The sequence below is a fragment of the Oncorhynchus clarkii genome, chromosome 1, assembly GCF_045791955.1.
Source record: "Oncorhynchus clarkii lewisi isolate Uvic-CL-2024 chromosome 1, UVic_Ocla_1.0, whole genome shotgun sequence".
Classification (NCBI taxonomy): domain Eukaryota; kingdom Metazoa; phylum Chordata; class Actinopteri; order Salmoniformes; family Salmonidae; genus Oncorhynchus; species Oncorhynchus clarkii.
Window position 1 is genome coordinate 79,547,059 of NC_092147.1, and position 27,500 is coordinate 79,574,558.

The 27,500-nt window shown below is 45.6% G+C and overlaps 1 protein-coding gene across 5 annotated transcripts in view; it reads right to left on the reverse strand.

The window, feature by feature from the left end:
- The window catches only part of LOC139412973 (zinc finger MIZ domain-containing protein 1-like), a 216,546-nt gene that overhangs the window by 60,328 nt on the left and 128,718 nt on the right, over positions 1–27,500 (reverse strand). For 4 of the 5 annotated variants that reach the window (XM_071159920.1, XM_071159938.1, XM_071159903.1 and 1 more), the window contains 2 exons: positions 8,353–8,494; positions 718–835 (listed from right to left, as the gene is read on the reverse strand). In XM_071159920.1, the coding sequence (XP_071016021.1) occupies positions 718–786 (69 nt within the window). In that variant the 5' untranslated portion in view covers positions 787–835; positions 8,353–8,494. The remainder of the gene's footprint in view (positions 1–717; positions 836–8,352; positions 8,495–27,500) is intronic. The other variant, XM_071159929.1, reaches the window with a different exon arrangement.

Sequence of the window (27,500 nt, forward strand, 5' to 3'; positions counted from 1 at the left end):
ACCAGAACAATAACCCACTGGCAGCATGCGGGCAGACATCTGTACTCACTTGCTCTTAGGTCTCAGTGCAGCGCTATCTATTACAGAACAAGATGTCAGTGAATCAGAGAAGGAGTAGAAGGGAGGAGTTGAAGAGAGAATGGAAGAGACTAAAGGACAGAGATCAACTGAAGAGTATGTGGAAGTACAGTTAGAAGTTAGAGAGTCTCTTGCACTTAACAGGGCATCCTTCTCTCTCCGTCTCTCCCTCTCTCTGCCCCAGTGCAACCTGGTCTGTAGCTAATGGGTAGAGATTGCCATATAAGGCGGTATGGTGTGTGGAAAGAGCAGCTGTAGGCTGGAGGAGTCTCATGAGCAGAGCAAGGGGCTGTGCAGACATCTACTGTACTGTAACAACCACCTTGGATCCAAGCAAACCTTTTTTTCAAAAGATCTGCCAATGCCACTTAACATGCCAAAACTCAGACAATAATATACATACAATGTGGGAATTTGATTCTTCCAGGATCTGAACCCAGGATCTGAACCCAGGATCTGAACCCAGGATCTGAACCCAGGATCTGAACCCAGGATCTGAACCCACGACCTTGGTTTTGCTAGTTGCTATTGTCTCACTTGTTTGATACACGGCAACCTGTTCAATCTCACTGATCTACAAATCACCTTTCATTTAAGACATTAAGGCGCTCTGTGCATTTACAGATATGTGTTTCTTACCTGCTTGATACACAGCAGCCTGTCGTTGGTCTGCTGGATGTGCCGATCCATTGACGGCAACGCGTTCATCTTGATGACTGCTTCCTGTCCTCTAGCCTAACGTGACGCCATCAACACTCTGGAAGACAAAGAAAGATACAGCTTGGTTGGGACAGGTTATTTACAAGGAAGGACAGACAGATACAGCCTGGTTAGGACAGGTTCTTTACAGGGAAGGACAGACAGATACAGCTTGGTTAGGACAGGTTCTTTACAAGGAAGGACAGACAGATACAGCTTGGTTAGGACAGGTTCTTTACAAGGAAGGACAGACAGATACAGCTTGGTTAGGACAGGTTCTTTACAGGGAAGGACAGACAGATACAGCTTCGTTAGGACAGGTCTTGAGACAGAGATATACATAACATTGTTAGTACATACAGTTGAAGTCGGAAGTTTACATACACTGTAGGTTGGAATCATTAAAACTTGTTTACCAACCACTCCACAAATGTCTTGTTAACAAACTATAGTTTTGGCAAGTCGGTTAGGACATCTACTTTGTGCATGACACAAGTCATTTTTCCAAAAATTGTTAAGAGACAAATTATTTAACTTATAATTCACTGTATCACAATTCCAGTGGGTCAGAAGTTTACATACACTAAGTTGACTGTGCCTTAAAACAGCTTGGAAAATTCCAGAAAATGTCATGCCTTTAGAAGCTTCTGATAGGCTAATTGACATCATTTGAGTCAATTGGAGGTGTACCTGTGGATGTATTTCAAGTCCTACCTTCCAACTCAGTGCATCTTTGCTTGACATCATTGAAAAATCAAAATAAATCAGCCAAGACCTCAGAAAAAAATTGTAGACCTCCACAAGTCTGGTTCATCTTTGGGAACAATTTCCAAATGCCTGAAGGTACCACGTTCATCTGTACAAACAATAGTACGCAAGTATAAACAACATGGGACCATGCAGCCGTCATACCGCTCAGGATGGAGACACGTTCTGTCTCCTAGAGATGAACGTACTTTGGTGCGGAAAGTGCAAATCAATCCCAGAACAACAGCAAAGGACCTTGTGAAGATGCTGGAGGAAACAGGTACAAAAGTATCTATATCCACAGTAAAACGAGTCCTATATCGACATAACCTGAAAGGAAGAAGCCACTGCTCCAAAACCACCATAAAAAAAGCCAGACTACGGATTGCAACTGCACATGGGGACAAAGATCCTACTTTTTGGAGAAATGTCCTCTGGTCTGATGAAACAAAAATAGAACTGTTTGTCCATAATGACCATCGTTATGTTTGGAGGGAAAAGGGGGTGGCTTGCAAGCCGAAGAACACCATCCCAACCATGAAGCACGGGGGTGGCAGAATCATGTTGTGTGGGTGCTTTGCTGCAGGAGGGACTGGTGCACTTCACAAAATAGATGACATAATGAGGCAAGAAAATGATGTGGATATATTGAAGCAACATCTCAAGACATCAGTCAGGAAGTTAAATCTTGGTCGCAAATGGGTCTTCCAAATGGACAATAACCCCAAGCATACTTCCAAAGTTGTGGCAAAATGGCTTAAGGAAAACAAAGTCAAGGTATTGGAGTGGCAATCACAAAGCCCTGACCTCAATCCTATGGAACATTTGTGGGAAGATATGAAAAAGTGTGTGCAAGCAAGGAGGCCTACAGACCTGACTCAGTTACACCAGCTCTGTCAGGAGTAATGGGCCAAAATTCACCTGACTTACTGTGGGAAGCTTGTGGAAGGCTACCCGAAACATTTGACCCAAGTTAAACAATTTAAAGGCTATGCTACCAAATACTAATTGAGTGTATGTAAACTTCTGACCCACTGGGAATGTGATGAAAGAAATAAAAGCTGAAATAAATCATTCTCTCTACTATTATTCTGACATTTCACATTCTTAAAATAAAGTGGTGATCTTAACTGACCTAGGACAGGGAATTGTTACTAGGATTAAATATCAGGAATTGTGAAACTGAGTTTAAATGTATTTGGCTACGGTTTATGTAAACTTCCAACTTCAACTGTAAGTAATCTTGGAACCCAGAACCAAATCTAAAATGCGCTAAGTAGCTACTTGATTTACGTTTCACTGCAATCCAGTTATGTTGAAAACAACAACGTTAATGATGATGATCATCACCTACGTGAACATAATCTAACAAAAATAATGTTGCTGTTGGCTATCACCTACGTGAACAGCTCATCCTACAAAATCCTGGCCCCAATTACACATCGCTCAGGGGGGAGAGGTCCCCCACAAAGCCCTGGGTGACGTCACCATATGCATTATTTCCCAGTAAAAAGACAGACAGGCAGCAGCACACCTCCTGTTTAAGGTTATCAATACTGTCTGCCCCTCTGATTGACTAGTACAGCTACTCCTCAAAGCAGATAGTACAGCCTCTCTCTCTCTGTGTCTCTTTTTCTCCCTCATTCCCTCTCTTATCTCCATCCCTCTCGCTCTCCTTCGCTCTACCTTTCCCCTCGATCTCAGTATTTCTCCCCTCTCACTCTTTCTCACTACCTCTCCCCCGTCCTCCCTCTCTACCTCTGTAATTGATGTGGCGGGGTGGCTCAGAGGGAGAAGACGATGGATTAATAGGTGTAGTGGTGGTAAATCAGTCACTCCTCTATCCCTCATTCCTCCATCATGCCACGTTTATCTCCATCACAGCTACAAATTCCTCCAAACAAAGAACACTGCGAAACAACCCCCCATGATGCACTGGGGTAGCCAGGGTTCTACAGCCCTGCTCAGAGCTGATAAAGGCTTACGTTTATGATACCATGCTGAAAAGCAGAAAGGAATGGGTGGAGAGGGGAGAAGGAGAGGGAGAGAGAGAGAAGGGATATGGAATGTAAAGACTAGACTAAGAAAGATAGGATGGAGGAAGAAAGGAATGGGTGGAGAGGGGAGAAGGAGAGGGAGAGAGAGAAGGGATATGGAATGTAGAGACTAGACTAAGAAAGATAGGATGGAGGAAGAAAGGAAAAGGGTGGAAGAGAAGGTGAGAGTGGCAGGATGGAGGAAAAGATAGGGAGAAAGTGAAGGAGGGAAAGAGAGGGAGAGAAAGTGAAGGAGGGAAAGAGAGGGAGAGAAAGTGAAGGAGGGAAAGAGAGGGAGAGAAAGTGAAGGAGGGAAAGAGAGGGAGAGAAAGTGAAGGAGGGAAAGAGGGAGAAGAGATGTTGCTCAGCTCAGGAGCTTTGTGGACTGGATTGTATTGCATTCAAGGCTTGGGAGGGAGGGAGGGAGGGAGGGAGGGAGGGAGGGAGGGAGGGAGGGAGGGAGGGAGGGAGGGAGGGAGGGAGGGAGGGAGGGAGGGAGGGAGGGAGGGAGGGAGGGAGGGAGGGAGGGAGGGAGGGACGGACGGACGGACGGACGGACGGACGGACGGACGGACGGACGGACGGACGGACGGACGGACGGACGGACGGACGGACGGACGGACGGACGGACGGACAGACAGACAGACAGACAGACAGACAGACAGACAGACAGACAGACAGACAGACAGACAGACAGACAGACAGACAGTAATGGAGTTGTAATGAAGCACTTTCATTAAGCTCCAAGGTAAAACTTCAAGGGGACACTTATCTGAGGTAAAAACAGTGCATGTATTACTAATACTAGGAGATTAGGGATTATAGGAGTAGAATTACCTGGAATACAGCCCACTCAAAGGAGAATATAGCCCACTCAAAGGAGAATATAGCCCACTCAAAGGAGAATATAGCCCACTCAAAGGAGAATATAGCCCACTCAAAGGAGAATATAGCCCACTCAAAGGAGAATATAGCCCACTCAAAGGAGAATATAGCCCACTCAAAGGAGAATATAGCCCACTCAAAGGAGAATATAGCCCACTCAAAGGAGAATATAGCCCACTCAAAGGAGAATATAGCCCACTCAAAGAAGAATATAGCCCACTCAAAGGAGAATATAGCCCACTCAAAGGAGAATATAGCCCACTCAAAGGAGAATATAGCCCACTCAAAGGAGAATATAGCCCACTCAAAGGAGAATATAGCCCACTCAAAGGAGAATATAGCCCACTCAAAGGAGAATATAGCCCACTCAAAGGAGAATACAGCCCACTCAAAGGAGAATACAGCCCACTCAAAGAAGAATATAGCCCACTCAAAGGAGAATATAGCCCACTCAAAGGAGAATACAGCCCACTCAAAGGAGAATACAACCCACTCAAAGGAAAATACAACCCACTCAAAGGAGAATACAACCCACTCAAAGGAGAATACAGCCCACTCAAAGGAGAATATAGCCCACTCAAAGAAGAATATAGCCCACTCAAAGGAGAATATAGCCCACTCAAAGAAGAATATAGCCCACTCAAAGGAGAATACAGCCCACTCAAAGGAGAATACAACCCGCTCAAAGGAGAATACAGCCCACTCAAAGGAGAATACAACCCACTCAAAGGAGAATATAGTCTACTCAAAGGAGAATACAACCCACTCAAAGGAGTTTACAGCCCACTCAAAGGAGAATACAACCCACTCAAAGGAGAATACAACCCACTCAAAGGAGAATACAGCCCACTCAAAGGAGAATACAGCCCACTCAAAGGAGAATACAACCCGCTCAAAGGAGAATACAACCCACTCAAAGGAAAATACAACTCACTCAAAGGAGAATATAGCCCACTCAAAGGAGAATATAGCCCACTCAAAGGAGAATATAGTCTACTCAAAGGAGAATACAACCCACTCAAAGGAAAATACAACTCACTCAAAGGAGAATATAGCCCACTCAAAGGAGAATATAGCCCACTCAAAGGAGAATATAGTCTACTCAAAGGAGAATACAACCCACTCAAAGGAAAATACAACTCACTCAAAGGAGTTTACAGCCCACTCAAAGAAGAATATAGCCCACTCAAAGGAGAATATAGCCCACTCAAAGGAGAATATAGTCTACTCAAAGGAGAATACAACCCACTCAAAGGAAAATACAACCCACTCAAAGAAGAATATAGCCCACTCAAAGGAGAATATAGCCCACTCAAAGGAGAATATAGCCCACTCAAAGGAGAATATAGCCCACTCAAAGGAGAATACAGCCCACTCAAAGGAGAATACAGCCCACTCAAAGAAGAATATAGCCCACTCAAAGGAGAATATAGCCCACTCAAAGGAGTTTACAGCCCACTCAAAGGAGTTTACAGCCCACTCAAAGGAGTTTACAGCCCACTCAAAGGAGAATACAGCCCACTCAAAGGAGAATACAGCCCACTCAAAGGAGAATATAGCCCACTCAAAGGAGAATACAGCCCACTCAAAGAAGAATATAGCCCACTCAAAGGAGAATATAGCCCACTCAAAGGAGAATACAACCCACTCAAAGGAGAATATAGTCTACTCAAAGGAGAATACAACCCACTCAAAGGAGTTTACAGCCCACTCAAAGGAGAATACAACCCACTCAAAGGAGTTTACAGCCCACTGAAAGGAGAATATAGTCTACTCAAAGGAGAATACAACCCACTCAAAGGAGAATATAGTCTACTCAAAGGAGTATGTTGTCTATTAAAAGTATTGCAATTGTTTTGAGACATCACTTGCTGAGGACATGTGAAAATGTTGGACAACACACGGAAAAACCAGAGCCGTGATTCATTATGATCCAAAACACACAACATAATCTACTGTAACATTGAGTACGTTTACATGCACAGTAATAATTCCATATTAACTGATTATGGCAGTAGACAGATTATGAAATAGTCATGTAAACACCTTCCTCTGCTTATCTTAATTAGCGTGAGGTCAAAATCAAAGTAAGCATATGGCGATTTAAACATCTGGTTGTCTGAGCAACGGTTCAAATTATTAGGACATGTAAACACCTTAATCGACGTTCCAGCAGTGTAATTGATTTGTGTATGTGCTAGCACCAGCCGAGAGCCTCCCTCTTTAGTGCGAGGGAAGTGAGTTCAGAACAACTGAATGCATGTGTCTTAAAGGTAGTTTTCACATAAAAACCTTTATATGTCCGAAATCAGAATCAAATATGCTTTCCAGAAATAACATCTTCGTTGTGGTAGAACATTTATTTTCAGATTGCCATCAGGTGGCCTGATTTCAGATGTGTCCATGTAAACAGATTTATTAGGGAAATCGTTCTTGCAAAGCATGTAAAAATGTTTTATCTAACTATTATATTAATCTGACTATCCACAATAATCACATTATTGTACGTATGTAACCGTACTCAGTGTCTTGTCAGGTAAAAGTGCAAATCTTGTGGAAGGGCAGTGAAGACAATCAGTGCTACAAAACTGGAGGAACAGTGTCCTCAGAACAGACAGCGCTGGCCGCAGTTACAGATATGTTCCAGCAGGTGTCTCCACACTCTCTCCCACTGCAGTCCTTCCCAGCCTCCTCACATCATATCACTCCGTCTGCAGTCTACTAAGGGCTCCCGTAAGAGTTTACAAGCGCTACAAATCCCTCCAAAGCACCGCAGCCTCTCAGACCTGCAACCGCTTAGACCTGCAGCCAGGCATCCCTGCAACCAGGCACACGTGCAGTCAGGTACACCTGCAGATAGGCAGACCTGCAGCCAGGCATCCCTGCAACCAGGCACACGTGCAGTCAGGTACAACTGAAGATAGGCAGACCTGCAGATAGGCAGACCTGCAGATAGGCAGACCTGCAGATTGGCAGACCTGCAGATAGGCAGACCTGCAGCTAGGCAGACCTGCAGATAGGCAGACCTGCAGATAGGCAGACCTGCAGCTAGGCAGACCTGCAGATAGGCAGACCTGCAGCCAGGCAGACCTGCAGCTAGGCAGACCTGCAGATAGGCAGACCTGCAGCCAGGCAGACCTGCAGCTAGGCAGACCTGCAGTAGATCAGTGCACCACTCACAGGGACACACTGACTCTCCAGCCCTCTACCACTGCTCCACTGTCTGACCTTGTGGCTACTGATGAACTGTCTCCCCTTCCGACCCTAAACTGAACTCTAACTACTACTACAGAACCAGGGAAAGACAATTAGAAAGATTGAAAGGGATGGAGAGAAATGGAGACAGAGAAAGGGAGAGGGCTTGAGCCCCCCCTCTCTCTCCTTAACCCCCCCCCCTCCTCAACCTCTCTTTCTCTCGGCTCAGCCCCCTCTCTCTGCACAACCTCTCTCTGCCTCTCTTTCTCTCCATCTCCCCCCTGGCAAAAGGCAATGCCTTTGTTTGTGATCTCTATAGCAGGAGCCTCCACGTCTGGAGGAAACCAAGCGAGGTGAAAACATGGTTCTACAGGGAGTGAGGGAGGGAGGGAGGGAGTGTGGTGGGGAGGGAGCTTTGTTGTAGCATCTTGTTCTGTTTCTGTGAAGTAGGGAGGTTGTGTTAATTCTGTCTCACTGTCCAGGTTAACGCATGGTCTTTCTCTCCAACCCTCCTCTCCTATCTTCTCTCCTCTCCCTCCTATCTTCCTCTCCTGTCCATGCGCTGAATGCAGCAATCAATATTGTCCAGGGAATGTTAACATCATGGTTGCCATGGATAGGCCATTCTATTAGAGGAAGAACATTTGTAGAGGTACAGAAAAAGACTCCATGGACGGTCGAATGTGTGTGTGTCTGTCTCTCCATATCTTACCTCCACATGTGGGTCTGATGTACCGACGGTCGCAGGTGGTAGACGTGATTACTGACGGCGAGGTTGTGTTCCAACCGGAAAGGTTCCAATACCACGCCGTCCCGGACTGGGAAGGTCAACCGCAGCTCCTCGTTGGGATTGGCTGATTGGAGCGGAGAGACAGGACAGGAAGATAGGACGTCAGCTTTCCGTTTAAATGTATCTGTGGTATCTGTGGTAGTGGGGTTATACTAGTGGAGTTGTATACTGGTTGATTAACAGTCACACATACAGTAGACAGTGGCTGGGGCACCGGGATATCACTGGGTGGTATTACCCTGACTAACACGTGGCTGTACATTCCTATGGTTAGATGCTATAGGAGTCAACAACAGCCATGTATCAGGGCAGCATGTAGTAGTGATCGGGGTTGGGCTCAAATCCATTTCATTTCCAGTCAATTCAGAAAGTAAAACCAATTCCAATTCCAAATGTTCCCAATTAAAAAGCATTGAAGAGAATTGGAAATGTAGTTTCATTGTACTTCCTGAATTGAAAAGGAATTGAGCCTAACCCTGGTAATGTAATGGACTAGTCGTGTCAGTGGCTTTGTACTGTATCTCATGAAATGGAAATAGAAACATCAATGTTCTGCTAATACTTGTTGGACAGGCTTTGTTGTATTTTCAGCCACAGGTATCTAAGGAGCTACTGACAGCATGGAATAGCTCTGCTGTGTGTGTGTGTGTGTGTGTGTGTGTGTGTGCATAATTCCATACTGTATATTCATACACACTATATATACAAAAGTATGTGGACACCCCTTCAAATGAGTGGGTTTGGCTACTTCAGCCACACCGTTGCTGACAGGTGTATAAAATCAAGCACACTGCCATGTAATCTCCATAGACATAGGATGCCACCTTTCCAACAAACAAAAATCATCAAATCAAATGTTTTGTCAAATTCACCGAATACAACAGGTAGACCTTACCGTGAAATGCTTACTTACAAGACCTTAACCAAAATAAACTAAAGTAAAAAATTAAATAAAAAGTAACAATAAAATAACAATAATGAGGCTATATACAGGGTTACCGGTACCGAGACTATATACAGGGTTACCGGTACCGAGACTATATACAGGGTTACCGGTACCGAGACTATATACAGGGTTACCGGTACCGAGACTATATACAGGGTTACCGGTACCGAGACTATATACAGGGTTACCGGTACCGAGGCTATATACAGGGTTACCGGTACCGAGACTATATACAGGGTTACCGGTACCGAGACTATATACAGGGTTACCGGTACCGAGACTATATACAGGGTTAACGGTACCGAGACTATATACAGGGTTACCGGTACCGAGACTATATACAGGGTTACCGGTACCGAGACTATATACAGGGTTACCGGTACCGAGGCTATATACAGGGTTACCGGTACCGAGACTATATACAGGGTTACCGGTACCGAGACTATATACAGGGTTACCGGTACCGAGACTATATACAGGGTTAACGGTACCGAGACTATATACAGGGTTACCGGTACCGAGACTATATACAGGGTTACCGGTACCGAGACTATATACAGGGTTACCGGTACCGAGACTATATACAGGGTTACCGGTACCGAGACTATATACAGGGTTACCGGTACCGAGTCAATGTGCGGGGGTACAGGTTAGAGGTAATTTGTAGATGTAGGTAGGGGTAAAGTGACTATGCATAGATATTAAACAGCGAGTAGCAGCAGTGTGAAAACAAAGGGGTGCTCCTGGATTGCAGGAAGCTTGGCCCCAGTGATGTACTGGGCCGAACGCAGTACCCTCTGTCGCACCTTAAGGTCAGATGCAGAGGAGTTGCCATACCAGGCGGTGATGCAACCGGTCAGGATGCTCTCGATGGTGCAGCTGTAGAACTTTTTGAGGATCTGGGGACCCATGCCAAATCTTTTCAGTCTCCTGAGGGGGAAAAGGTGTTGTCGTGCCCTCTTCACAACTGTCTTTGTGTGTTTGAACCGTGATGTGGACACCAAGGAACTTGGAAACTCTCAACCCGCTCCACTACAGCCCTGTCGATGTGAATGGGGGCGTGTTCGGCCCTCCTTTTCCTATAGTCAACGATCAGCTCGTTTGTCTTGCTCACATTGAGGGATAGGTTGTTGTCCTGGCACCACACGGCCAGATTTCTGGCCTCCTCCCTATAGGCTGTCTTATAGTTGTCGGTGATCAGGCCTACCACTGTTGTGTCGTCAGCAAACTTAATTATTGGGTTGGAGTTGTGCACGGCAACGCAGCTGTGGGTGAACAGGGAATACAGGAGGGGACTAAGCACCACTGAGGGGCCCCCGTGTTTAGGTTCAGTATGGCAGATGTGTTGATGCCTACCCATAACACCTGGGGGAGGCCCATCAGGAAGTTGCAGAGGGAGGTGTTTATTTCCAGGGTCCTTAGCTTATTGATGAGCTTTGAGGGCACTATGGTGTTGAACGCTGAGCTGTCGTCTATGAACAGCATTCTCACATAGGTGTTCCCTTTGTCCAGGTGGGAAAGGGCAGTGTGGGGTGGGATTGTGTCATCAGTGGATCTGTTGGGGCGGTAGGCGTGAGTCAAGGTTTTCCGGGATGAGTGGGTCCAGGGTTTCTGGGATGAGTGGGTCCAGGGTTTCCGGGATGAGTGGGTCCAGGGTTTCCGGGATGAGTGGGTCCAGGGTTTCTGGGATGAGTGGGTCCAGGGTTTCCGGGATGAGTGGGTCCAGGGTTTCCGGGATGAGTGGGTCCAGGGTTTCCGGGATGAGTGGGTCCAGGGTTTCCGGGATGAGTGGGTCCAGGGTTTCTGGGATGAGTGGGTCCAGGGTTTCTGGGATGAGTGGGTCCAGGGTTTCTGGGATGAGTGGGTCCAGGGTTTCCGGGATGAGTGGGTCCAGGGTTTCCGGGATGAGTGGGTCCAGGGTTTCTGGGATGAGTGGGTCCAGGGTTTCTGGGATGAGTGGGTCCAGGGTTTCTGGGATGAGTGGGTCCAGGGTTTCCGGGATGAGTGGGTCCAGGGTTTCCGGGATGAGTGGGTCCAGGGTTTCCGGGATGAGTGGGTCCAGGGTTTCCGGTGTTGATGTGAGCCATGACCAACCTTTCAAAGCACTTCATGGCTACCGACGTGAGTGCTACGGGGCGGTAATCATTTAGGCAGGTTACCTTCACTTTCTTGGGCACAGGGACTATGGTGGTCTGCTTGAACCATGTAAGTATTCTCCTCGCTCTACTCTCTCTTCTCCTCTATTTCCCTCCCTTCTCCTCCTTTCCCTTCTCTCTCCTATCCTCTCTTCTCCTCCATTTTCCTTGCTTTTCCTCTCTCCTCTCCACCTCCCTCTCCTCCTCCCTCTCCTCTCCTTCTCTCCACCTCCCTCTCTTCTCTTCTCCTCCCTCTCTCCCCTCTTCCTTCTATTTCTCTCGACTCCTGCAGGAAAGTACTGGAAAATCCCTGAGATGAAAGCACAGCTAGCTACTCCATGTCCTCACTATCAAAATAACACAGAGAAATAATAGTTCATGTTATCTGTTCTCCGAGCAGAAACATGTCCATCACTGTCTGATGAAACAGCTTGCTGTGCTTCATCACTTCTTTCCAAGGATGATCAATTCATTAAAAAGTACTGAAAACTCATTTTGAATTGTGGGTAATAATGGGTTTTTCAGGGTACATGTGTCCCAAAATGTGTTTTCAAGCTTTGTGTGTGTGTGTGTGTGTGTGTGTGTGTGTGTGTGTGTTTGTGTGTTTGTGTGTTTGTGTGGAGTTGCAGGTGAATTGCCTCTTCAATAACCTCATCAGCTGTGTCGAGTTCCACTTACCAGTGGTGCAGAGCAAGGCTTACACACACACACACACACACACACACACACACACACACACACACACACACACACACACACACACACACACACACACACACACACACACACACACACGCACAGAATTATGTTGTGCATTTAACAAGCCTTAAAAAGCGACAGGAGGCCGTGGTGAATCAAAATAACCAAACCACAAAACCACACACTGCAGTAAAGCTACTACAAACACACACAATGTCCCCTGCAATGATGAGCCCAACAACCTGAGGGGTAGTGGGGCAAATAATTACTGCTCTGAAACAGAAACTCAGTAATATAAAATCACTGGAGTATGGTGGGCAACAACACTGTAGAGGAAATGATATGTCTTCATAATCACACACAAACACACAATGCAGTGTCAATATGAGAGAAGACAGTCTGGGCCTGACTGCTGATCAAGGATCAGTTTTGCCTTTTAGATCCTAGAGGGAAATGATCCTAGATCAGCACTCCTACCCTGAGACATTTTGGGACAGGTAGCGTTGGGACAGGTAGTGTTTTCCTGGCATCTGCCAAACCCATATTCGTCCGTCATACTGCCAGATGGTGAAGTGTGATTCATCACTCTAGAGAACGTGTTTCCACCACTAAAGAGTCCAATGGAGGACAGCTTAACATCACTCCAGGCGATGCCTGGCATTGCACATGGTGATCTTAGGCTTGTGTGCGGCTGCTCGGTCATGGAAAGTCATTTCATGAAGCTCCCGAAGAACAGTTCTTGTGCTGACGTTGCTTCCAGAGACAGTGTTGCAACCGAGGTCAGATGATTTTGAGCTTGTGTGGCCTACCACTTTGTGGCTGAGCTGTTGTTGCCCCTAGACATTTCCACTTCACAATAACACTTACAGTTGACCAGGACAGAACTAGCAGGGCAGAAATTTGACAAAATGACTTGTTGGAAAGGTGGCATCCTATGACAGTGCCACGTTGAAAGTCAGAGCTCTTCAGTAAGGCCATTCTACTGTCAATGTTTGTCTATGGAGATTGCATGGCGGTGTGATAGATGTTATATACCTGTCAGCAAAGGGTGTGGCTGACATAACCGATTCCACTCATTTGAATGGGTGTCCACATACTTTGGTATATATAACTTCTTTCACCCCTCCTCTCTAGTCAGAAAGAGAGGTCAGAGGTCAGAAAGAGAGGAGAGAGAGAGAGAGGGTATGTACATAGTCAATGGTAGGCTTCGAGGGGACTCCTATGTTAGGTACACCTATAGCTCATCTCTTGGCAGTAGTACTGTAGACTACTTTATTACTGACCTCAACCCAGACTCTCTTAGAGCGTTCACAGTCAGTCCACTGACACCCCTATTAGATCACAGCAAAATCACAGTCTACTTGAACATGAGGCATCAAAGCCAAAGGAACTGAGTAATATTAAGAAATGCTATAGATGGAAGGAATGTAGAGTGGAAACCTACCAAAAACAATTAAGCAACAACAAATTCAGTTCCTTTTAGACAACTTCCTGGACAAAAAGTCCCACTGTAATAGTGAAGGTGTAAACTTGGCAGTAGAAAATCTAAACAGTATATTTGACCTCAGCTTCCCTGTCAAAACTAAAAATGTCAAACAGAAAACCAAAGTAAATGAACAACAATGACAAATGGTTTGATGAAGAATGCAAAAACATAAGAAAGTAATTGTGAAACCTATCCAACCAAAAACAGAGAACCAGAAAACCTGAGTCTACGCCTTCACTATGGTGAATCACTAAAACAATACAGAACTACACTACGGAAAAAGAAGGAACAGCACGTCAGAAATCACTTCAATGTAATTGAATAATCCATAGACTCTAACCACTTCTGGGAAAATGTGAAAACAACAACAACATAAAGAGTTACGTATCCAAAATGGAGACGTATGGATAAACTACTTCTCCAATCTTTTTGGTTCTATAACAAAGAACCAACAGCAAAAACATAGACATGATCAAATACAAATCTTAGAATCAACTATTAAAAACTCCCAGAACCCACTGGATTCTCCAATTACATTGAATGAATTCCGTGAGAAAATACAAACCCTCCAACCCAAAAAGGCCTGTGGTGTTGATGGTGTCCACAATGAAATGATCAAATATACAGACAACAAATTCCAATTTGCTATATTTAAACTCTAACATCATCCTCAGCTCTGGCATCTTCCAAATATTTGGAACCAATGGCTGATCACCCCAATCCACAAAAGTGGAGACAAATTTGACCCCAATAACTACCGTGGGAAATGCATCAACAGCAACCTTGAGAAAGTCCTCTGCATTATCATTAACAGCAGACTCATACATTTCCTCAGTGAAAACAATTTACTGAGCAAATGTCTTGGCTTTTTACCAAATTACCGTACGACACACCACGTGTTCATCCAGCACACTCTAATTGACAAACAAACAAACCAAAACCAAGGCAAAGTCTTCTCATGCTTTGTTGAGTTCAAAAAAGCCTTCGACTCAATTTGCTATGATGGTCTGCTATACAAATTGATGGAAAGTGGTGTTGAAGGAAAAATATACAACATTATCAAATCCATGTACACAAACAACAAGTGTGCGGTGAAAATGTGGGAAAAACACATTGCTTTCCAAAGGGCCGTGGGGGGAGTCAGGGATGCAGCTTAAGGCCCACCCTCTATAACATAGAGCGGCAAGAAAAAGTATGTGAACCTTTTGGAAATACCTGGATTTCTGCATATATTGGTCATAAAATCTGATCTAGGTCACAACAATAGACAAACACAGTTTGCTTAAACCAATAACACAAACAAGTTTTCATGTCTTTATTGAACACACCATGTAAACATTGACAGTGCAGGGGGGAAGTATGTGAACCCTTGGATTTAATAACTGGCTGACCCTCCTTTGGCAGCAATAACCTCAACCAAACATTTTCTGTAGTTGTGGATCAGACCTGCACAACGATCAGGAGGAATTTTGGACCATTCCTCTTTACAAACTGTTTCAGTTTAGCAATATTCTTGGGATGTCTGCTGTGAACCGCTCTCGAGGTCATGCCACAGCATCTCAATCGGGTTGAGGTCAGGACTCTGACTGGGTCACACTTAATCCATTCTGTTATTGATTTACTTCTGTGTTTTGGGTCATTGTCCTGTTGCATCACCCAACTTCTGTTGAGCTTCAATTGGCAGACAGATAGCCTTACATTCTCCTGCAAAATGTCTTGATAAACTTGGGAATTCATTTTTCTGTCGATGATAACAAGCTGTCCAAGCCCTGAGGCAGCAAAGCAGCCCCAAACCATGATGCTCCCTCCACCATACTTTACAGTTGGGATGAGGTTTTGATGTTGATGTGCTGTGCTTTTTTTTCTCCATACATAGTGTTGTGTGTTTATGGGAGGACACCACAGAAGAAGCCACTGCTGTCCCAAAAAAACATTGATGCACATCTGAAGTTTGCAAAAGTGCACCTGGATGTTCCACAACTCAACTGTAGTTTCATCTGTCCACATAATATTTTGCACTTTTGCGAACTTCAGACATGCAGTAATGTTTTTTTTTGGACAGCAGTGGCTTCTTCCACGGTGTCCTCCCATGGACACCATTCTTGTTTAGTGTTTTACGTATCGTAGACTCGTCAAAATAAATGTTAGCATGATTTCTGTAAGTCTTTAGCTGACATTTTAGGATTCTTCTTAACCTTAAGCTTATTAAGCATTCTGCACGGTGCTCTTGCAGTCATTTTTGCAGGACGGCCACTCCTAGGGAGAGTAGCAACAGTGTTGAACTTTCTCCATTTATAGACAGTTTATCTTACCGTGGACTGATGAACATCAAGGCTTTTAGAGATACTTTAGTAACCCTGTTCAGCTTTATGCAAGTTAATAATTCTTAAAATGATGTCTTCGGAGATCTCTTTTATTCGAGGCCTGGTTCACATCAGGAAATGCTTCTTGTGAGTAGCAAACTCAAATTTTGAGTGTTTTTTATAGGGCAGGACAGCTCTAACCGATATCTCCAATCTCATTGATTGGACTCCAGGTTAGCTGACTCCTTACTCCAATTAGCTTTTGGAAAAGTCATTAGCCTCTGGGTTCACATACTTTTTCCAACCTACACTGTGAATGTTTACATGATGTATTCAATATAGACAAGACACATACAATAATTTGTGTGCTATTAGTTTAAGCACACTATGTTTGTCTATTGTTGTGGAAATTCCAAAGGGTTCACATACTTTTTCTTGCCACTGTATATATCAACAAATTAGCGAGGGCACTAGAACAGCCTGCAGCACCCAGCCTCACCCTACTAGAATCTGAAGTCAAATGTCTACTGTTTGCTGATGATCTGGTGCTTCTGTCACCAACCAAGGAGGGCCTACAGCAACACCTAGAACGTCTGCACAGATTCTGTCAGACCTGGGCCCTGACAGACCTGGGCCCTGACAGACCTGGGCCCTGACAGACCTGGGCCCTGACAGTAGATCTCAGTAAGACCAAAATAATGGTGTTCCAAAAAAGGTTCAGTTGCCAGGACTACAAATACCATCTAGACACCGTGGCCCTATAGCACACGAAAAACTACACAAACGATGGCCTAAACATCAGTGCCACAGGTAACTTCCACAAAGCAGTGAGCAATCTTAGAGACAAGGCAAGAAGAGCCTTATATGCCATTAAAAGGAACATAAAATTTGACATACCAATTAGGATCTGGCTAAAAATACTTGAATCAGTTATAGAACCCATTGCCCTTTCTAGTTGTGAGGTCTGGGGTCCGCTCACCAACCAAAGATTCACAAAATGGGACGAACACCAAATTGAGACTGCATGCAGAATTCTGCAAAAATATCCTCAGTGTACAATGTAAAACACCAAATAATGCATGCAGAGCAGAATTAGGCCGATAACCGCTAATTATCAAAATCCAGAAGAGAGCCATTAAATTCTACAACCACCTAAAAGGAAGTGAATCCCAAACCTTCTATAACAAAGCCATCACCTACAGAGAGATGAACCTAAGCAAGCTGGTCCTGGGGCTCTTTTCACAAACAGACCCCACAGAGCCCCAGGACAGCAATACAATTAGACCTAACCAAATCATGAGAAAAAAAAGATAATTACTTAACACATTGGCAAGAACTAACAAAAAAAACAGAGCAAACTAGAATGCTGTTTGGCCCTAAACAGAGAGTACACAGTTGCAGAAAACCTGACCACTGTGACTGACCCACACTCAAGGAAAGCTTTGACTATGTACAGACTCAATGAGCATAGCCTTGATATTGAGAAAGGCCGCCGTAGGCAGACATGGCTCTCAAGAGAAGACAGGCTATGTGCACACTGCCCACAAAATGAGGTGGAAACTGAGCTGCACTTCCTAACCTCCTGCCCAATGTATGACAATATTAGAGACACTTATTTCCCTCAGATTACACAGATTCACAAATAATTTGATAACAAAACCAATTTTGATAAACTCCCATATCTACTGGGCAAAATACCACAGTGTGCCATCACAGCAGCAAGATTTGTGACCTGTTGCCACAAGAAAAGGACAACCAGTGAAGAACAAACAGCATTGTAAATACAACCCATATTTATGTTTATTTATTTTCCCTTTTGTACTTCAACTATTTGCACATCGTTACAACACTGTACATATACATAATATAACATTTATTATTTTGGAACTTCTGAGTGTAATGTTTACTGTTCATTTTTACTGTTAATTTCACTTTTGTTTATTATCTTCTTCACTTGCTTTGGCAATGTTAACATATGTTTCCCATGCCAATAAAGCCCTTAAATTGAATTGAGAGAGAGAGAGAGAGAGAGAGAGAGAGAGAGAGAGAGAGAGAGAGAGAGAGAGAGAGAGAGAGAGAGAGAGAGAGAGAGAGAGAGAGAGAGAAAGAGGGAAGAGAGGAGGGAGAGAGAGAGAGAGGGAAGAGAGGAGGGAGAGAGAGAGAGGGAAGAGAGGCGAGAGAGAGGGAAGAGAGGAGGGAGAGAGAGAGGGGGAGGGAAGAGAGAGAGAGAGGGAGGGAGGGAAGAGAGGAGGGAGAGAGAGACAGAGAGAGGGAAGAGAGGAGGGAGAGAGAGAGAGAGGGAGGGAAGAGAGGGAGAGAGAGAGAGGGAGGGAAGAGAGGGAGAGAGAGGGAGAGAGAGAGAGAGGAGGGAGAGCGAGAGAGAGAGAGAAAGAGGGAAGAGAGGAGGGAGAGAGAGAGGGAAGAGAGGAGGGAGAGAGAGAGGGGGAAGAGAGGAGGGAGAGAGTGAGAGGGAAGAGAGGAGGGAGAGAGAGAGAGAGAGAGAAGAGAGGAGGGAGAGAGAAGAGAGGAGGGAGAGAGAGAGAGTGGGAAGAGAGGAGGGAGAGAGAGGAGAAGGTACTCTACTACTCTCTGTTCATCTTTGAATGTGTATCCCCCAGCAGCTTACAGCAACACTCTCCCCTCCCCTTCATTTAAGGCTCTGCCACGCTCCCTCCCTCCCTCTCCTTCCTCTGAGCCCTGCCACGCTCCCTCCCTTCCCTCTCCTTCCTCTAAGCTCTGCCACGCTCGCTCTCCATCCCTCCCCTCCTTTCCCTGACCCTGTGAGTGAGCAACCATAACAGGCAGTGGAATGGATTCATTTGCTCTAATGTGTTATGGGCTGCAGCACGGCACAGAGTGACTCTCTCTCTTCCCTCTCCCCCACTCTCTCTCTCCCCATATTTCTCTGATATTCTCTGCAGTCATGTGTTTTCCAAACAAGCCAATCCACATCACTCAGCTGAGCTGTCCTCTTTCCGCCTCACACTCACACACAACTGCAGTAAAGCTACTACAAACACACACAATGTACCCTGCAATGATGAGCCCAACAACCTGAGGGGTAGTGGGGCAAATAATTACTGCTCTGAAACAGAAACTCAGTAAAATAAAATCACTGGAGTATGGTGGGTGCAACAACACCGTAGAGGAAATGATATGTCTTCATAATCACACACAAACACACAATGCAGTGTCAATATGAGAGAAGACAGTCTGGGCACACACACACACGCACACCTCTGCATTCACCCCAGTCATAGACTGCGAAAAGGTAAAGAATACCAACACCCTGTTATGATCTACTCCTGATTAATGCTGAATGTTTCTGTGTGTACACTTGTGTTTTTATGTGATGAGCAGGGCTGTAATGTCCAGCTACGTGGCACCCAGCACAGCAATGCAGCCAGCTGTGGTCTGACGCTATCAGATAGCTGTTGGCTGGCTATAAATATGGACAGAGCTTTAGGACAGAGCAACACATATGTGCGCGCACACACAGAAAAACACACACACACACACACACAAACACACACAGAGCTTAACATGTATGTGCCCCAGATACCTAAGGGGCTATGGGGCCATACCACCGGTGTTTGAAAAATGTTGTATCTAAGAGCATTGAGAACTGTGCTGAGAGCAAGGGCGCGGGAGACATGGTACTTTGTGTGTGTGTTCTTGCACACGCGCGTGTGTGGGTGTGTTTTTTTTTAAAGTGCCTACAGAAGATCAATGCAAGAATTACAAAACCAGGTCGTCCATGAGTTAAACTGCACTTAGGAATCACATGATAGTCAATGAAGCCATAGAAAGGTATTCAATAGAATGTTCCTGTGTTCTAGAACTATAAATAACTGCTGATGTAGATTGTATGTCCTGGCAGACTGCAGACTGAAAGTGGAGATGCCATGTGTCACGTGACTGAGCATGAGTTCTTGTCCTACGAAACAAGGCTGTGAGGGTGGACAGTACCACAGAATGTTACATAATAAAACAGTAGATGACACTTAGAAACCAGGCCGGCATGGAGCAGAGGATGTAGACATCACCTTCTAATCAGCCAAGGAGGAGAGGAGAAGAGAGGAGGGAGAGGACAGGAGGTGAGAGTAGGGAGAGGAGAGAGAGGAGAGGATAGGAGAGTAGGGAGAGGAGAGGGGAGGAGAGTAGGGAGGACAGGAGGGGAGAGGGGGGAGAGGACAGGAGGTGAGAGTAGGGAGAGGATAGGAGAGTAGGGAGAGGAGAGGGGAGGAGAGTAGTGAGAGCAGGAGGGGAGAGGAGGGAGAGGACAGGAGGTGAGAGTAGGGAGAGGATAGGAGAGTAGGGAGAGGAGAGGGGAGGAGAGTAGGGAGGACAGGAGGAGAGAGCAGGGAGAGGAGAGGAGAGAGAGGAGAGGATAGGAGAGTAGGGAGAGGAGAGGGGAGAGGAGGGAGAGGACAGGAGGTGAGAGTAGGAGAGAGTAGGGAGAGGAGAGGAGAGTAGGGAGAGGAGAGGAGAGTAGGGAGAGGAGGGAGGGGAGAGGAGAGGAGGGAGAGAAGACGAGGGAGAGAAGACGAGGGAGAGGAGAGGGGGAGAGGAGAGGATGGAGAGAGAGAAGACGAGGGAGAGGAGAGGAGAGAGAGGACAGGAGGGGAGAGGAGGGAGGGAGAGAAGACGAGGGAGAGAAGAGGAGAGGAGGGAGAGGGTGTCGTGTGACTGACGGCCAGGGCTCTCCAGCAGGACTGTTAACTCACACTCTCTGTGATTGCTGAACGGGTAAACTGAGAAATACCATGTCCTTCAGTTTCAGCATTACCAAACTGCTGACCCAACAGCAGTGTGTGTGTGACAGCGAGAGAGAGAGAGAGAGAGAGAGAGAGAGAGAGAGAGAGAGAGAGAGAGTGTGTAGTGTGTAATTACAGCTGTTGTACAGAACATCTCTCAGACCCCTATCTGAGTACACTGCTAATGCCAGACTCCCAGATACATGTGCCGTTATGAACATAACAGGCATACTGAACCGACAGTATACAGACACACAGCGTGCAAGCAGACTGTGCTAGAAATGCACTTACGTAGCTAACCACTTCAACATCTCTGAGACCATACAATAACTGTGCTGCTAGCAGGGAACGTAGTGAAATAAGCTTACAAATTCAATGTGCATTCAATGGGGGTAATTACAAATGTGTGTGTGTGTGTGTGTGTGTGTCACAGTCAGCACTGGAGCAGTATGTTATGGTACAAAATGCTAAAATGTCTCTCTACATTGACAGCTGAGGTAGAGGTCATTAACCGAGCTGCAGTGGCCTTTATGTTCTGAGCCCAACAGAACCTGTATGAGTAGTCTCTTTCAGAGACACTACCGTTGGAGGGCCCCATTAGACTACGTTGTTTACTGAGAAACACACACGCATGCACACACTGGTCCCTACACACACACAAACACCGTAACGAGCTTCATCAATTATTTACACCTCGTATTATGAAGTAGAGCCATGTCTCAGACACAAGCGCCAAGGCCAGCTATTCCAGAACAATCCCTCTCCCTGTCAACTTCATTCTTCTCACTTAGTAACAGAGAGGACTACCATGACACTGGCAATGTACATTCAACTGGAGGATGATGTCACCAACCACTTCCCAAAGGCAGAGACTTGACTGTTTATGTTTCTGCATGCAACTTTATTGTCCATAACTTCTCCCTGTTAGTTTAACACCACTTCTCCCTGTTAGTTCAGCACCACTTCTCCCTGTTAGTTTAGCACCACTTCTCCCTGTTCATTCAGCACCACTTCTCCCTGTTAGTTCAGCACCACTTCTCCCTGTTAGTTTAGCACCACTTCTCCCTGTTCATTCAGCACCACTTTTCCCTGTTAGTTTAACACCACTTCTCCCTGTTAGTTCAGCACCACTTCTCCCTGTTCATTCAGCACTACTTCTCCCTGTTAGTTCAGCACCACTTCTCCCTGTTAGTTCAGCACCACTTCTCCCTGTTAGTTTAGCACCACTTCTCCCTGTTAGTTTAGCACCACTTCTCCCTGTTCATTCAGCACCACTTCTCCCTGTTAGTTTAACACCACTTCTCCATGTTAGTTTAACACCACTTCTCCCTGTTAGTTCAGCACCACTTCTCCCTGTTAGTTTAGCACCACTTCTCCCTGTTCATTCAGCACCACTTCTCCCTGTTAGTTCAGCACCACTTCTCCCTGTTAGTTTAACACCACTTCTCCCTGTTAGTTCAGCACCACTTCTCCCTGTTAGTTCAGCACCACTTCTCCCTGTTAGTTTAGCACCACTTCTCCCTGTTAGTTTAGCACCACTTCTCCCTGTTCATTCAGCACCACTTCTCCCTGTTAGTTTAACACCACTTCTCCCTGTTAGTTCAGCACCACTTCTCCCTGTTCATTCAGCACTACTTCTCCCTGTTAGTTCAGCACCACTTCTCCCTGTTAGTTCAGCACCACTTCTCCCTGTTAGTTTAACACCACTTCTCCCTGTTAGTTTAACACCACTTCTCCCTGTTAGTTCAGCACCACTTCTCCCTGTTCATTCAGCACTACTTCTCCCTGTTAGTTCAGCACCACTTCTCCCTGTTCATTCAGCACCACTTCTCCCTGTTAGTTTAGCACCACTTCTCCCTGTTAGTTTAACACCACTTCTCCCTGTTAGTTCAGCACCACTTCTCCCTGTTAGTTCAGCACCACTTCTCCCTGTTAGTTTAGCACCACTTCTCCCTGTTAGTTTAGCACCACTTCTCCCTGTTCATTCAGCACCACTTCTCCCTGTTAGTTTAGCACCACTTCTCCCTGTTAGTTTAACACCACTTCTCCCTGTTAGTTCAGCACCACTTCTCCCTGTTCATTCAGCACTACTTCTTCCTGTTAGTTCAGCACCACTTCTCCCTGTTCATTCAGCACCACTTCTCCCTGTTCATTCAGCACTACTTCTCCCTGTTAGTTCAGCACCACTTCTCCCTGTTAGTTCAGCACCACTTCTCCCTGTTAGTTTAGCACCACTTCTCCCTGTTAGTTTAGCACCACTTCTCCCTGTTCATTCAGCACCACTTCTCCCTGTTAGTTTAACACCACTTCTCCCTGTTAGTTCAGCACCACTTCTCCCTGTTCATTCAGCACTACTTCTCCCTGTTAGTTCAGCACCACTTCTCCCTGTTCATTCAGCACCACTTCTCCCTGTTAGTTTAGCACCACTTCTCCCTGTTAGTTTAACACCACTTCTCCCTGTTAGTTCAGCACCACTTCTCCCTGTTAGTTCAGCACCACTTCTCCCTGTTAGTTTAGCACCACTTCTCCCTGTTAGTTTAGCACCACTTCTCCCTGTTCATTCAGCACCACTTCTCCCTGTTAGTTTAGCACCACTTCTCCCTGTTAGTTTAACACCACTTCTCCCTGTTAGTTCAGCACCACTTCTCCCTGTTCATTCAGCACTACTTCTTCCTGTTAGTTCAGCACCACTTCTCCCTGTTCATTCAGCACCACTTCTCCCTGTTAGTTCAGCACCACTTCTCCCTGTTCATTCAGCACCACTTCTCCCTGTTAGTTCAGCACCACTTCTCCCTGTTAGTTTAGCACCACTTCTCCCTGTTCATTCAGCACCAATTATCCCTGTTAGTTCAGCACCACTTCTCCCTGTTCATAAAGCACCACTTCTCCCTGTTCATTTAGCACCACTTCTCCCTGTTAGTTTAACACCACTTCTCCTTGTTCATTCAGAACCACTTCTCCTGTTAATAGCTGCTCATAAACATCTTGAACGAGGTTCCTGTATGAGGATTAGCAGCCTGTTAAGTTATAGTTGGTACTAGTTTAGTAATTGCTAACTGGTCCCTGGGAGTGTCTATGTAAGTCTGTAGGACAGCCTAGTTGTGTGGCTGTAGGCCCGGTGCTCAGTGTTCAACTGCTCTGTGTGTGTGTCTGTACCTGTAGGAGACACTCTCTCAATTCAATTCAAGGGCTTTATTGGCATGGGAAACATGTGTTAACATTGCCAAAGCAAGTGAAGTAGATATAAACAAAAGTGAAATAAACAAAGAAATGAACATTAAACACTCACAAAAGTTCCAAAAGAAAAGACATTTCAAATGTCTTATTATGTTTATATAGTGTTTGTAATGATGTGCAAATAGTTAAAGTTCAAAAGGGAATATAAATAAATATGGGTTGTATTTACAATGGTGTTTGTTCTTCACTGGTTGCCCTTTTCTTGTGGCAACAGGTCACAAATATTGCTGCTGTGATGGCACACTGTGGTATTTCACCCAGTAGATATGGGAGTTTTTCAAAATTGGATTTGTTTTCTAATATGGTCATACATTTAGGATAGGAAGTGCAGCTCAGTTTCCACCTGATTGTGTTGGCAGTGTGCACATAGCCTGTCTTCTCAATAGCAAGGCTATGCTCACTGAGTCTGTACATAGTCAAAGATTTCCTTAATTTTGGGTCACTCACAGTGGACAGGTATTCTGCCACTGTGTACTCTCTGTTTAGGGCCAAACACTCTGTACCCTGCTCTGTATGTCTGTCCAGACACTCTGTACCCTGCTCTGTATGTCTGCCCAGACACTCTGTACCCTGCTCTGTCTATCTGTCCAGACACTCTGAACCCTGCTCTATATGTCTGTCCAGACACTCTGTACCCTGCTCTGTCTATCTGTCCAGACACTCTGAACCCTGCTCTGTCTGTCTGTCCAGACACTCTGTACCCTGCTCTGTATGTCTGCCCAGACACTCTGTACCCTGCTCTGTCTATCTGTCCAGACACTCTGAACCCTGCTCTATATGTCTGTCCAGACACTCTGTACCCTGCTCTGTCTATCTGTCCAGACACTCTGAACCCTGCTCTGTCTGTCTGTCCAGACACTCTGTACCCTGCTCTGTCTGTCTGTCCAGACACTCTGTACCCTGCTGTCTATCTGTCCAGACACTCTGAACCCTGCTCTATCTGTCCAGACACTATGTACCCTGCTCTCTCTGTCTGTCTGTACAGACACTCTGTACCCTGCTCTCTCTGTCTGTCTGTCCAGACACTCTGTACCCTGCTCTGTCGGTCTGTCCAGACACTCTGTACCCTGCTCTGTCTATCTGTCCAGACACTCTGAACCCTGCTCTATCTGTCCAGACACTATGTACCCTGCTCTCTCTGTCTGTCTGTACAGACACTCTGTACCCTGCTCTCTCTGTCTGTCTGTCCAGACACTCTGTACCCTTCTCACTCTGTACCCTGCTCTGTCTGTCTGTCTGTCCAGACACTCTGTACCCTGCTCTGTCTGTCTGTCCAGACACTCTGTACCCTGCTCTGTCTGTCTGTCCAGACACTCTGTACCCTGCTCTCTCTGTCTGTGCAGACACTCTGTACCCTGCTCTCTGTCTGTCCACACTCTGTACCCTGCTCTGTCTGTTTGTCTGTGTCTCTTTCTGTCCAGATACTCTGTACCCTGCTCTCTCTGTCTGTGTCTGCCTGTCTGTTCTCCCTCTTCTACTGTCCTTCTCATTCTTTCCATTTCCATCTCTCCATTCCTCATTCCTTTCTTCATCTTTTCCTCCCTCTCCTCAATTCACCTCCTCCCATTTCCCATCGTCACTCTCTCCTCTATTCCCTCTCTCTCCCTCCCCTTCCTCCACCCCCCCACGTCTCTCCTCCCTCATCTCCACTCTTCATTCTCTCTATTCCTCTGGTCCTAAACCTCAGCCCCCGGGCCTCTCCTAGCTGCTCACTCAGATGGCTGTTACCATGACAACGCCAGTCTTTCAGCGAGCGCCAGGGCAAAATAATGAAGACAATGTGTTTTCCATTTAGATGAGTTTTCAGGCCACGGCAGCCAGAGGGAGAGATATGGAGTGTCCATCTTGCCTCTGCGGCTTTTACAGCGAAGGAAACGTAATAAGAAATCTCTCTCTCTCTCTCTCTCTCTCTCTCTCTCTCTCTCTCTCTCTCTCTCTCTCTCTCTCTCTCTCTCTCTCTCTCTCTCTCTCTCTCTCTCTCTCTCTCTCTCTCTCTCTCTCTCTCTCTCTCTCTCTCTCTCTCTCTCTCTCTCTCTCTCTCTCTCTCTCTCCCTCCCTCCCTCCCTCCCTCCCTCCCTCCCTCCCTCCCTCCCTCCTGTCCTCCTGTCCACCCTCTCCCTCTCTCTCACACACACTACAATTCTCTGTAAGCCAGATGGGTGGTTCACTGGCAATGAGCTCATATATGGCTGTGGAACAGTTAGATTGGGAGTGGAAGGCTGGGTGTCCACGCTGAACACTAGAAATAGGCAGCAATTTGTAACACTGTCTGTGTTTGTGTGTGTGTGTGTATGTAAGGCTGTATCGGGTAACAGAGACAGGCAGAGGGTTCTACATTCAACACACTACTGTAACACAGAGGAAGCTACAACCCAAAGCAGTGATATTTACTGTATAATACTGAGTCGTCATCTCTACCCGTGATATTTACTGTATAATACTGAGTCGTCATCTCTACCAGTGATATTTACTGTATAATACTGAGGAGTAATCTTTACCAGTGATATTTACTGTATAATACTGAGGAGTCATCTCTACCAGTGATATTTACTGTATAATACTAAGGAGTCATCTCTACCAGTGATATTTACTGTATAATACTGAGGAGTCATCTCTACCAGTGATATTTACTGTATAATACTGAGGAGTCATCTCTTTTTTAATTTTTTTTATTTCACCTTTATTTAACCAGGTAGGCTAGTTGAGAATACCTTTATTTAAGCAGTTAGGCTAGTTGAGAATACCTTTATTTAACCAGTTAGGCTAGTTAAGAACACCTTTATTTAACCAGTTAGGCTAGTTGAGAATACCTTTATTTAACCAGTTAGGCTAGTTGAGAATACCTTTATTTAACCAGTTAGGCTAGTTGAGAACACCTTTATTTAACCAGGTAGGCTAGTTGAGAACACCTTTATTTAACCAGGTAGGCTAGTTGAGAACAAGTTCTCATTTACAACTGCGACCTGGCCAAGATAAAGCATAGCAGTGTGAACAGACAACACAGAGTTACACATGGAGTAAGTAAACAATTAACAAGTCAATAACACAGTAGAAAAAAAAAGGGAAAAAAGGGGAGTCTATATACATTGTGTGCAAAAGGCATGAGGAGGAAGACGAATAATTACAATTTAGCAGATTAACACTGGAGTGATAAATGATTTGATGGTCATGTACAGGTAGAGATACTGGTGTGCAAAAGAGCAAAAAAGTAAATAAATCTAAACAGTATGGGGATGAGGTAGGTAAATTGGGTGGGCTATTTACCGATGGACTATGTACAGCTGCAACGATCAGATAGCTGCTCAGATAGCAGATGTTTGAAGTTGGTGAGGGAGATAAAAGTCTCCAACTTCAGCGATTTTTGCAATTCGTTCCAGTCACAGGCAGCAGAGAACTGGAACGAAAGGCGGCCAAATGAGGTGTTGGCTTTAGGGATGATCAGTGAGATACACCTGCTGGAGCGCGTGCTACGGGTGGGTGTTGCCATCGTGACCATTGAACTGAGAT